The sequence below is a fragment of the Anomaloglossus baeobatrachus genome, chromosome 4, assembly GCF_048569485.1.
Source record: "Anomaloglossus baeobatrachus isolate aAnoBae1 chromosome 4, aAnoBae1.hap1, whole genome shotgun sequence".
Classification (NCBI taxonomy): Eukaryota; Metazoa; Chordata; class Amphibia; order Anura; family Aromobatidae; genus Anomaloglossus; species Anomaloglossus baeobatrachus.
This window is the reverse complement of record NC_134356.1, coordinates 454,636,704-454,650,134: the sequence shown is the minus strand read 5'-3', so window position 1 is coordinate 454,650,134 and position 13,431 is coordinate 454,636,704. Positions and strand designations below refer to the sequence as shown.

At 51.7% G+C, this 13,431-nt stretch overlaps 1 protein-coding gene across 1 annotated transcript in view; it reads left to right on the top strand.

The window, feature by feature from the left end:
- Nucleotides 1–13,431, top strand: part of LOC142303848 (sorting nexin-1-like) — a 101,418-nt gene that overhangs the window by 22,672 nt on the left and 65,315 nt on the right. Inside the window, exons 6-8 of the mRNA XM_075345643.1 lie at nt 35–176; nt 1,322–1,400; nt 2,263–2,338. Of these exons, the coding sequence (XP_075201758.1) occupies nt 35–176; nt 1,322–1,400; nt 2,263–2,338 (297 nt within the window). The remainder of the gene's footprint in view (nt 1–34; nt 177–1,321; nt 1,401–2,262; nt 2,339–13,431) is intronic.

The following is a 13,431-nucleotide window of genomic DNA, read 5'->3' as shown; positions in this document are numbered from 1 at the left end:
CATTATTTGTCAACTTGGCCTCTTTTTATCCCAGACCAATTTGCCAATGTTCAGAAGCAAGCATTTCACTGTGAAGAGGCGGTTCAGTGACTTTCTGGGCCTTTTTGAGAAGCTTTCTGAGAAGCATACCCATCAAGGCGTCATAATTGCTCCTCCTCCTGAGAAAAGCCTTATAGGCAAGTAGTACATCAATTTTGTACCGAATTCTATGTACATGTTATATATACAGAGTACATGTTATAGGAAGAAAGTCAAATGTTAGGATCGTGCAATATTTTTCTGCCTTTTTGGAGTAGGCTTAAAATATAAGTCCTACTCCAAAAATAAGTCCTTGTTGCGTACTTAAACTAAACATATCCTGAAATACGGCTTGTGCAGCCTATTTCAGGATTCATAACTTTTAATGTCCCCTTATGTTGCTCTAAGCCCTGACTAAGAGAATGAATATTCACCCTCCTATCCCATGATCCCACCCAGCGCTCCGAGTCCTCCACTGCACCCGAACTCTACCTGCTGTGTTACCAGTAATGCCAGCCCAAGGATCCTATCTCGTTGGGTGGCATGACAGGAGAGGAGGGTGAACATTCATTCTGTTAAATAGCCATGCACTTGCTCAGCACAAGTATCGGCGGCACTCCTGATCTGAGAATGACAGTGTGCATGTCTTTGCAGCTGTCTCAGCTCAGGAGACCCACCGAGGACTGCTATGTAATCCTTGTTCAGTGATACAGTACAGTAGGCATAGATTGTTGCTACCATGCAGGACTCAGAGCGGTAGGTGGGATTCTGGGTCAGTAAGAGGGTGAATATGCATTCACTTAATTAGACGGCACTCCTGATTTGAGAGTGACAGCGTGTATGTCTATACAGCTGTCACTCTCAGTTTAGGAGAAGTACCGAGGATTTGTGGTGCGATCCTCGGGCATTAATACAGCAGGCAAATATAAGACACCTCCTGAAAATAAATCTAGCGCATTTTTCATACCAGAACAGAATATAAGCCCTTGTCTTATTTTTGGGGAAACGCGGTATCTAGTACTTTCTCTTCGTATAAATAAAGAAGAATATGGCTAAGTGATGTCACATAGCACTGACGTTGTACTGTCATATTGCATCTTAGGATTTCCTATGGTGTCGAATTGCGACCTCACAAATCGCAAATATATCAAACTTCAATTTTTGTGTCGCTAGACAAGAGTCACGTTTTGAGTTCAATACAACTTGTCTGTAATCAGGATGTTTTATGGCCACTTTGTATTTGGAAACTTGTATATTTTCTTACTGGGAAAATGCTTATCTGGTGCATGCTATTTTTGTTCAGGTATGACCAAAGTAAAGGTGGGAAAAGAAGATTCTTCTTCAGCTGAATTTCTTGAGAGAAGAAGAGCTGCTTTGGAGAGGTAGGTGACAACGTGGTACCTAAAGGAATGCCATGATATGTATACAGATCAGAAAGCAGAAACTACACTCACTGATTTCCTCTGTTTTGGAGAAATTCCTGAACTGTCATTAGTTACTTACATTGTATAAAAATGTGAAGGCCGGTTCAGTAGTGCAGCATCATGCATTGTCAGTTCTGTATGCTGTTTTTGATCACATTGTGATATACACATTGTCACTTTTATTACTGTTGTCACTGTAAAAATAAAATGTACAGTAATCAGTATTTTACCAGTATTGTGTGTAAATTTTTAATTAAAGTAAAAAATACAGTCCAGCAAGGATATATAAAAAAGTAGGTCAGTTTCGGTGCCTACTGCTACCTTATACTAGACATTGCGGTAGATCCACAGAACCAACCTGCTGAGACCCTGCAGGGAGGAACAAGACGCTCCAACACCTGTTTGATGTTTCGTAGGCAATGTCCCTCATCTATCTAAGGTAGCAGCCTGCACTGAAAGTGAACCACTTTATTACATATATATATATATATATATATATATATATATATATATATATATATATATATATATATATATATATATATATATTTATTATAGATAGAGAGATATATAGATATCTATATATCTCCGTTTGCACTTTGGATAAAAATGCTTCTAATTGAAGAATAAATTTGTCACGTGTGTCACTTTGAGACTTTAGAGAGTGTGAGACCACTCTGACACACCGAATTGGACTTGCTGTACTAGTTGCTGATATTTATGACTGTAATATTTAGATGTTATTTCATGGATGATTTATTACACAGGTCTATAACTTCTGTTAACTGTTATATGTACACTTCCTTCATGTTTGATACAGATACCTTCAAAGAGTTGTTAGCCACCCTACTCTGTTACAAGATCCAGATGTCCGTGAATTTCTGGAGAAGGAAGAGGTGAGTGTTTAAAGCTTGAAATAAATATTATGGTGCAGTCACACATCTGTGTGAAATCTGAGTTGTCTGATATATTATCGAATGGCACTCAGACCCCTAGGACAGGAGTGAGGAACTTTTTTTTCTTTATCGTTCCTTCCATGGGAGACCCAGACCATGGGTGTATAGCTAGCGCCTCCGGAGGACACACAAAGTACTACACTCAAACGTGTAGCTCCTCCCTCCGGGCTATATGCACTCCCTGGATGACAATCTACCCAGTTCAATGCTTTGTGTTTCAGGAGGATACACACACTTGCATTCTCTGATATTTTTTCATTTTTATTTTTTGATTTCAAGATTTAGAAGAAAAGCGGGTCCAGTCTGGACTCCCGGCATGTCCCTTCACACCCCACTCAGTCGGCGGTGCTGTTAAGGTTGACTTTACAAGGCTGGAGCCTTCACATGCCGTGCTCCTTCACATCCTCTGAGAGGCTCTGGTTTGAAGTGGGAGCCATCACGGTCCTCTCTGCTTGCAGGAGACCGGTCTCCATCCGCAGCCCTGTCTGGTTCCTGCTGGAAGGAGCGTTCCCCCCCCCCCCCTCAGGGACATGGCCCTGCGTCTCAAAAGCTAAGTATTGAGATGTTTTTTTCAGGGGTCCCGGGTGCTTTTATTAGGGGGACAGTATGTGTTTTATTGTTACTGACATTCCGGCCGGTTCTGGGGGTTTCCCCTGAGAACCGCGCCGAAGGTGCCTGCTCGTCGGCCGCATTTTCAAATCTAGGCCCCGGCTTTAGTTTGGGCCTAGTTTCGGTTTCGGCTTCTCTGCATGTCATGCATACAGGCGCCGCCCACCGCTCGGCCAGCAGAGGGGAGGGCACTCCTCTCTGGGGAGATGTTCCCTCCCCTGTATCTCTCTCTGCATCTCTCCCTGGCCCTCCGTTTTCCCGCTCTTGGCCTAATACCCGCCCCCCTCCTCCTTCCAGCGCCATTTTCTCAGCGTTCTTACACTGGAGGCGCTGGATACTGCAGCTGCTGCTGTTTTAGGAGGGCTGACGCTTCACTTGCGCTTTGAGCTGTGGAATCCGGAGGGCACACAGAGAGCGGTCTGGTAAGCCACAACCTCTGGTTGTGGGCTTTTTATTACACTCTCAGGACATTCTACAGGAGTGTTTGCTTGCTGCAGAGCTTCCACTCAGCAGCATGTCTGTCACCCGGAGCAAGGCTGCAAACATGTACGCTATATGCACTGCATGTAAGCTCATTCTGCCAGAGCCAAGCACATACCCACATTGTGATGCCTGTGCTAATATGGTTGTGTCTCAGCCTGGAGTCTCCTCAGGGGTTCCTCCGGCTGCTTCGGCCCCGGTGGCTGAACCCCCGGCTGGGGTAGCATCCTTTTCACAAGCATTTTCCCAGTCTTTTGCCGACTCCATGGGGCAGCTGTCCCGGACACTGCTGACCATGCATCAGCCCCCTTCTCAGGGTGCTTCGGCTGCTCCTAGCTCTGCAGAGCTCCCAGAGCATGTCCCAGGACCCCGTCCCCCTAAACGGAGACGCAGGGACCCTTCTCCTTCCTCTTCCCACGGCTCTGATTCACGTGCCGAGGTGCAGGGCGAGGAGGACTCGTTTACTGTGGGCTCAGACGCTACCTCTATGTACCCCATTGACTTGTCTGAGGGTGATGCGGATGTTAGTGACTTGATTGCGTCCATTAACTCCGTACTGAACCTCAACCCACCAGAGTCAGAGGAACAGGCCTCTCTGGTAGAGATGCACCAGTTTACTTCACCTAAGAAAGCTAGGAGTATGTTTTTTAACCACTCCAGCTTTCAGACCACTGTTACCAAACCCAGGACCTGTCCTGACAAACGTTTTCCGAAGCGTAGTTCAGATGACCGTTTTCCTTTTCCACCAGAGGTGGTTAAGGAATGGGCTCAGTCCCCAAAGGTAGACCCTCCAGTGTCCAGAATCTCAGCCCACACAGTCGTAGCTGTGGCTGATGGCACTTCTCTTAAGGATCCCACTGACCGCCAGGTTGACCTTTTGGCCAAGTCTGTATATGAGGCGGCTGGAGCCTCGTTCTCCCCGTCTTTTGCGGCAGTGTGGGCTCTCAAGGCAGTCTCTGCCTCTCTGGAGGAGATGCATTCCCTCACCAGGGACTCTATGCCTGAGATGGAGGCCTTAACTTCTCAAGCTTCGGCTTTTGCATCCTACGCCATGTCTGCCATCCTGGAGGCTTCTCACCGCACGGCGGTGGCCTCCGCTAACTCCCTCGCGATCCGCAGGATCTTGTGGCTTCGAGAGTGGAAAGCAGACGCTTCCTCTAAAAAGTACCTTGCGAGTCTCCCTTTTGCTGGGTCCCGGCTGTTTGGGGAACAGCTGGATGACATAATTAAGGAGGCTACTGGCGGGAAGAGTACTTCCTTGCCTCAAACTAAGGCCAGGAAACCTGTCCAGGGCAGGATCCAATCGAGGTTTCGTTCCTTTCGTTCCTCTAACTGGTCATCCTCTAAGCCCTCGACCGCGTCCACTACCGCAGCCAAGGATCGTAAATCGAACTGGCGCGCAAAGCCGCGTCCTCAAAAGACCGGAGGAGCCGCTGCCACTAAGGCAGCCTCCTCTTGACTATCTGGCTGCGCCAGCAACGTCCTTGGTCGGTGGCAGGCTCTCCCACTTTGGAGACGTGTGGTTCCAACACGTCGCCGATCAGTGGGTGCGGGATATCATCTCCCACGGCTACAGGATAGAATTTTCTTCCAGCCCGCCAAACAGATTTTTTCTGTCCACACCCCCTTGCTTCAAGGCCGCCGCCTTCTCTCAGGCCGTGGCATCTCTGCAGGCCAACGGGGTAATTGTTCCGGTTCCCGCCCGGGAACGGTTCAGCGGTTTCTACTCAAACCTCTTTCTAGTCCCCAAGAAGGACGGTTCCTTCCGGCCCATCCTGGATCTCAAGCTTCTCAACAAGCATGTTCAGGTGCGGCACTTTCGCATGGAATCTCTGAGATCGGTCATTGCCTCAATGACCCAAGGAGATTTTCTGGCATCCATCGACATCAGAGATGCCTATCTGCATGTGCCTATTGCGGTCTCACACCAGCGTTGGCTACGCTTTGCAATCGGAGAGGAACATTTCCAGTTCGTGGCTCTTCCCTTTGGCTTAGCCACGGCCCCTCGAGTGTTCACCAAGGTCATGGCAGCAGTGGTTGCGGTCCTGCACCTCCAGGGATTGGCAGTGATTCCTTACCTGGACGACCTTCTAGTCAAGGCCTCATCCAGTGTAGACTGCCAGCGGAGTGTCTCTCTCACTGTCGCCACGCTAGTTCAGTTCGGGTGGCTTGTCAACCTGCCCAAGTCCACTCTGACCCCGACCCAGGTACTTATGTACCTAGGGATGCAATTCGAGACTCTGCCGGCACTTGTCAAGTTGCCCTTAGTCAAACAGCAGTCCCTTCGTCTGGCGGTGCGCTCTCTGCTGAGGCACCGCCGTCATTCCATCAGACACCTCATGCAGGTGCTGGGTCAGATGGTGGCGTCAATGGAAGCGGTTCCCTTTGCCCAGTTCCATCTGCGTCCCTTGCAGCTGGACATTCTCCGCTGTTGGGACAAGCGGATCTCTTCCTTGGACAGGCTGGTGGCTCTGTCATCACAGGCCAGGAGCTCCCTTCAGTGGTGGCTTCAGCCCCTCTCCCTGTCACAGGGACGCTCCTTCCTGACTCCGTCCTGGGTGATCCTCACCACGGATGCCAGCCTCTCCGGTTGGGGAGCAGTATTTCTCCATCACCAAGCACAGGGCACTTGGACTCCGTCCGAATCAGCCCTCCCGATCAATGTGCTGGAGATCAGAGCTGTTTTTCTAGCTCTCCTAGACTTTCACCACCTGTTGGCGGGCAAGCACATTCGGGTTCAGTCGGACAACGCGACAGCGGTTGCCTACATCAATCACCAGGGCGGGACTCACAGCCGTCTGGCGATGGAGGATTCGTTGAACCTCCAACAATGGACGGAGGACTCCAAGTCCACCATATCTGCAGTCCACATCCCAGGCGTGGAAAACTGGGAGGCTGATTATCTCAGCCGTCAAACCGTGGACGGCGGCGAGTGGGCCCTGCATCCGTCAGTGTTCAGATCGATCTGCCGCAAGTGGGGCACTCCGGAAGTGGATCTAATGGCATCCCGGCACAACAACAAGGTTCCGGTTTACGTGGCTCGCTCCCACGATCCTCAAGCCTTCGCAGCAGACGCACTGGTTCAAGATTGGTCTCAGTTCCGTCTGGCCTATGTGTTTCCCCCTCTAGCGCTCTTGCCCAGGGTTCTGCGCAAGATCAGAACGGAGGGCCGTCGAGTCATACTCATTGCTCCGGACTGGCCCAGGCGAGCTTGGTACCCAGACCTGCTCCGCCTGTCCGTAGAGGTGCCGTGGCATCTCCCGGACCGCCCAGACCTTCTCTCTCAAGGTCCATTCTTCCGCCAGAATTCTGCGGCTCTCAGATTGACGGCGTGGCTCTTGAGTCCTGGATCCTGACGGCTTCAGGCATTCCCTCTGAGGTCATCTCCACCATGACTCAGGCTCGGAAGTCTTCCTCGGCCAAGATTTACCACAGGACTTGGAGAATTTTCCTGTCCTGGTGTCGCTCTTCCGGCCATGCTCCTTGGCCGTTCTCCTTGCCGACCATCCTGTCTTTTCTACAGTCAGGTCTACAGTTAGGTCTGTCCCTCAATTCCCTCAAGGGACAGGTGTCGGCTTTGTCGGTATTGTTCCAGCGGCGTATCGCCCGACTGGCTCAGGTGCGCACCTTCATGCAGGGCGCATCTCACATCATCCCTCCTTACCGGCGGCCCTTGGATCCCTGGGACCTTAATCTGGTCCTCACGGCCTTACAGAAACCCCCTTTTGAGCCTCTCAGGGAGGTTCCTTTGTCTAGACTTTCACAGAAAGTTGTCTTTCTAGTAGCCATAACTTCTCTCAGGAGAGTTTCTGATTTGGCTGCGCTTTCTTCGGAATCCCCCTTTTTGGTGTTTCACCAAGACAAGGTGGTTCTTCGTCCGACTCCGGATTTTCTCCCTAAGGTGGTGTCTTCCTTCCACCTTAACCAGGACATTTCATTGCCCTCTCTTTGTCCGGCCCCTGTGCATCGCTTTGAGAAGGCGTTGCACACCTTGGATTTGGTGCGGGCGCTCCGAATCTATGTGTCACACACCGCCGTTTTTCGGCAATGCACCTCTCTTTTTGTGCTAACCACGGGTCAGCGCAAGGGTCTCTCTGCTTCTAAACCGACCCTAGCTCGTTGGATTAGGTCGGCTATCGCCGATGCCTACCAGTGTTCTCAGGTGCCTCCCCCGCCGGGGATTAAGGCGCACTCGACCAGAGCTGTCGGTGCCTCCTGGGCTTTCAGGCACCAGGCTACGGCTCAGCAGGTATGTCAGGCTGCCACTTGGTCCAGTCTGCACACTTTTTCGAAGCACTACCAAGTGCATGCTCATGCTTCGGCAGATGCGAGCTTGGGCAGACGCATCCTTCAGGCGGCTGTCGCCCATTTGTGAAGTTAGGTTTTGCCTACTTCTCAGTTTGCTTTATTTCCCACCCATGGACTGCTTTGGAACGTCCCATGGTCTGGGTCTCCCATGGAAGGAACGATAAAGAAAAAGAGAATTTCTTCGGCGCTCCATTGGGAGACCCAGACGATTGGGTGTATAGCACTGCCTCCGGAGGCCACACAAAGCATTACACTAAAAAGTGTAAGGCCCCTCCCCTTCTGGCTATACACCCCCAGTGGGATCACTGGCTCACCAGTTTTCTGCTTTGTGCGAAGGAGGTCAGACATCCACGCATAGCTCCACTGTTTAGTCAGCAGCAGCTGCTGACTATGTCGGATGGAAGAAAAGAGGGCCCATACTAGGGCCCCCAGCATGCTCCCTTCTCACCCCACTTTATGTCGGCGGTGTTTGTTAAGGTTGAGGTACCCATTGCGGGTACGGAGGCTGGAGCCCACATGCTGTTTTCCTTCCCCATCCCCCTGAGGGGCTCTGAGGAAGTGGGATCTTACCGGCCCCCAAGCCCTGAGGCCGGGCTCCATCCACAGACCCATGGAACCTGCTGGATACGGAGCTGGGTACCGTTCAGGGACAAGGCCCTGCGACATGAAGGTACTCTGTGTCCCCGCTTGTACAGGCCGCGCACACTCCAGACTTGCTGGGTGTGCTAGTGCGCCGGGGACGGTAGCGCTGTGCGCTGGGGTTACAGTCACTACAGTTTGTCTGAGTGCCTTTATGTGTTGGGGACTGCCGCGCCGGCCGCCCCTGGAGCGGCGGCGCGGCTGCGACTTGTAGTGCGCCGGGGACTTAGCGCCGACCGTGCTTTTACGACGGCGGCGCTTATAAATCTAGTCCCCGGCTTTTGCGGCCTAGCTCCGCTTCGTTCCCGCCCCCACCCTGTCACTCAGGGCAAGGGAGAGACGCTGTACGTTTATTCAGCGCCGAGGGCTGGAGCCTTATTTACATGCTCCAGCCCTCTCACTGAGCACAGTGGGACGCAGGTTTCCCGCTCTTTGTCTGCACACGCCCAGGGCCCGCCCCTCTCCACAGGACGCCGGCAGCCATTCCTACATGCAGTCTGGCTGGAGAACGGACACAGGCTCTGGGAGACCCAGACAAGGGATTTCTGGCGACCACACACCCGCGTTTAGCGGGCGGTAAGCAGCACTTAAGTGCTGGCCCCACTAGTGCCACAGTGTGATATTTGTGTACTTTTTTCTCTGTACCATATATATATATATATATATTTTGCACTGTAAGGTCGCTTCTTGGCTGTATACCCCTATTGCTCTGAGGAGACGACAACATGTCATCTGCAAAACGCAAGGGTGCCAAGACACAGGCTGTGAACGCTGCTTCTGCCGCTTGTGGGGCTAATCTACCGGCAGGTTACAATGACCCCCATTGTGTGCAATGTTCGGTCCCTGTGCCACTTCGTCAGCCGGAGCCTACGGTGGTAGTGGCCCAGGCAGAGTCGCCGGTGAACCCTGTCCCGGTGACGGGGACAGAGTTTGCTGTTTTTGCTGACAGGATGTCTGTCACTATGACAAAAATCCTAGAGACCTTGCAGGCCAGGCCAGTTACTCAGTCCATGGACACTGCTGCGGCAATGTTCCCCGGTCCCCCTCAGTTGGAGTTAATCCGTGCTTCAAGGGGGTCCCAGGCATCTCAGCCTGACGGCTCTGATTCAGATGACAGTCCCAGGCAGCCTAAGCGTGCTCGCTGGGAGAGACCCTCCACGTCATCACGCGGATCAGGGTCTCAACGAGAAGAGTCTCTACATGATGAGACAGAGGAGGGGGATCAGGAGTCTAATCCTGAAACCGCTCTCAATCTGGATACTCCTGATGGTGACGCCATGGTAAATGACCTTATAGGGGCCATCAATAGTCTATTGGAAATTTCTCCCCCTGCCCCTTCTGCAGAGGAGGCAGCTGCACAGCAGGAGAAGTTCCATTTCAGGTATCCCAAGCCTAAACTGAGTACTTTTCTGGACCACGCTGACTTCAGAGAATCGGTCCAGAAACACCATGCCTACCCAGATAAGCGTTTCTCCAAACGTCTTAAGGATACACGTTATCCCTTTCCCCCTGACGTGGTCAAACGCTTGACCCAGTGTCCAAAGGTGGATCCCCCAATCTCCAGGCTTGCAGCTAGATCCATAATTGCAGTGGAAGATGGGGCTTCACTTAAAGATGCCAATGACAGACAGATGGACCTTTGGTTAAAGTCTGTCTATGAAGCTATCGGCGCGTCGTTTGCTCCAGCATTCGCGGCCGTGTGGGCACTCCAAGCTATTTCAGCTGGCCTGGCACAGGTGGACTCTATCATATGTCCAGCAGTGCCGCGAGTAGCGTCCCTAACCTCGCAAATGTCTGCGTTTGCGACTTACGCTATCAACGCTGTCCTGGACTCTACAAGCCGTACCTCAATTGCGTCTGCCAACTCTGTTGTCTTGCGCAGAGCCTTGTGGTTAAAGGAATGGAAAGCGGATTCTGCTTCCAAAAAATGTTTAACCAGCTTGCCGCTGTCTGTAGATAGACTGTTTGGTGAACAATTGGCTGAAATCATTAAGCAATCCAAGGGTAAGGACTCCTCCTTACCCCAGCCCAGATCAAGCAAACCTCAACAGAGGAAGTGGCAGTCGAGGTTTCGGTCCTTTCGAGGCTCCAGCAAGACCCAATTCTCCTCGTCCAAAGGGACTCAGAAGGAGCAAAGGAGCTCAGATTCCTGGCGGGCTCAGTCACGCCCCAAGAAAGCAACCGGAGGAACCGCTTCCAAGGCGGCTGCCTCATGACTTTCGGCCTCAGCCCTCCGCATCCTCGGTCGGTGGCAGGCTCTCCCGCTTTTGCGACATTTGGCTGCCACAGGTCAAAGACCGGTGGGTAGCAGACATTTTGTCTCACGGGTACAGGATAGAATTCAGTTCTCGTCCTCCGCCTCGGTTCTTCAGAACCTCCCCACATCCCGACCGAGCAGATGCCCTTCTGCAGGCGGTGTGCTCACTAAAAGCAGAAGGAGTGGTGATCCCTGTTCCTCTGCAGGAACAAGGGCAAGGTTTTTACTCCAATCTCTTCGTGGTTCCAAAAAAGGACGGCTCGTTCCGTCCTGTTCTGGACCTAAAGCTGCTCAACAAGCATGTGAACGCCAGGCGGTTCCGGATGGAATCCCTCCGCTCTGTCATTGCCTCAATGTCTCAAGGAGATTTCCTTGCATCAATAGACATCAAAGATGCTTATCTCCACGTGCCGATTGCTACAGAGCACCAACGTTTTCTACGTTTCGTGATAGGAGACGACCATCTCCAGTTCGTAGCTCTGCCATTTGGTCTGGCGACAGCCCCACGGGTTTTCACCAAGGTCATGGCGGCAGTGGTAGCAGTCTTGCATTCTCAGGGACATTCGGTGATCCCTTACTTAGACGATCTACTTGTCAAAGCACCCTCTCAAGCGGCATGCCAACACAGCCTGAATGTTGCGCTGGAGACTCTCCAGACTTTCGGGTGGATCATCAACTTTTCAAAGTCAAACCTGGCACCGACTCAATCACTAACGTATCTTGGCATGGAGTTTCATACTCTCTCAGCGATAGTGAAGCTTCCGCTGGACAAGCAGCGGTCTCTACGGACAGGGGTGCAGTCTCTCCTTCAGGGTCAGTCGCACCCCTTAAGGCGCCTCATGCACTTCCTAGGGAAGATGGTGGCAGCAATGGAGGCAGTCCCGTTCGCGCAGTTTCATCTGCGTCCACTTCAATGGGACATTCTCCGCCAGTGGGACGGGAAGACAACTTCCCTAGACAGGAAAGTCTCCCTTTCTCAGACGGCCAAGGATTCTCTGCTATGGTGGCTCCTCTCTCCAGAAGCCGCCCTTCGAGCCTCTGAGGGATGTGTCACTTTCTCGACTCTCACAGAAAGTGGCCTTTCTGGTAGCGGTCACGTCTCTTCGGAGAGTGTCTGAACTAGCAGCGCTGTCATCCAAAGCTCCTTTCCTGGTGTTCCACCAGGACAAGGTAGTGCTGCGCCCCATTCAGGAGTTTCTCCCTAAGGTGGTATCCTCTTTTCATCTTAATCAGGATATCTCCTTGCCTTCCTTTTATCCGCATGCAGTTCATCGGTATGAAAAGGATTTACATTTGTTGGATCTGGTGAGAGCACTCAGAATCTACATTTCCCGCACGGCGCCCCTGCGCCGCTCGGATGCACTCTTTGTCCTTGTCGCTGGTAAGCGCAAAGGGTCGCAGGCTTCCAAAGCCACCCTGGCTCGATGGATCAAAGAACCAATTCTTGAAGCCTACCGTTCTGCTGGGCTTCCGGTTCCATCAGGGCTGAAGGCCCATTCTACCAGAGCCGTGGGTGCGTCCTGGGCATTACGACACCAGGCTACGGCTCAACAGGTGTGCCAGGCAGCTACCTGGTCGAGTCTGCACACTTTCACCAAACATTATCAGGTGCATACCTATGCTTCGGCGGACGCCAGCCTAGGTAGAAGAGTCCTGCAGGCGGCAGTTGCCTCCCCGTAGGGGAGGGCTGTCTTTGCAGCTCTAACATGAGGTATTTCTTTACCCACCCAGGGACAGCTTTTGGACGTCCCAATCGTCTGGGTCTCCCAATGGAGCGCCGAAGAAGAAGGGAATTTTGTTACTTACCGTAAATTCCTTTTCTTCTAGCTCCTATTGGGAGACCCAGCACCCGCCCTGTTGTCCTTCGGGATTTTTGGTTGTTTTTCGGGTACACATGTTGTTCATGTTGAATGGTTTTCAGTTCTCCGATGTTACTTCGGAGTGAATTTGTTTAAACCAGTTCTTGGCTTTCCTCCTTCTTGCTTTTGCACTAAAACTGGTGAGCCAGTGATCCCACTGGGGGTGTATAGCCAGAAGGGGAGGGGCCTTACACTTTTTAGTGTAATGCTTTGTGTGGCCTCCGGAGGCAGTGCTATACACCCAATCGTCTGGGTCTCCCAATAGGAGCTAGAAGAAAAGGAATTTACGGTAAGTAACAAAATTCCCTTCTTTGTTTACTTACCGTAAATTCTTTTTCTTTATCGTTCCTTCCATGGGAGACCCAGACCATGGGTGTATAGCTAGCGCCTCCGGAGGACACACAAAGCACTACACTCAAACGTGTAGCTCCTCCCTCCGGGCTATATACACCCCCTGGATGACAATCTACCCAGTTCAACGCTTTGTGTTCCAGGAGGATCACACACACTTTCATTTCCTCATATTTTTTTCAATTTTATTTTAATTTTTAAAGATTTGGAAGAAAAGCGGGTCCAGTCTGGACTCCCGGCATGTCCCTTCACGCTCCACTCTGCGGGGTGCTGTTAAGGTTGATTTTAATAAGGCTGGAGCCTTCACATGCCGAGCTCCTTCGCATCCTCTGTTGAGGCTCTGTTTGAAGTGGGAGCCATCACGGTCCTCTCTGCTTGCAGGAGGCCGGCTCCATCCACAGCCCTGTCTGGTCCCTGCTGGAAGGAGCGTTAACCCCCACTCAGGGACATGGCCCTGCGTCTCAAAGCTAAGTATTGAGACGTTTTTTCAGGGGTCCCGGGTACTTTTATTAGGGGGGCAGTATGTGCTT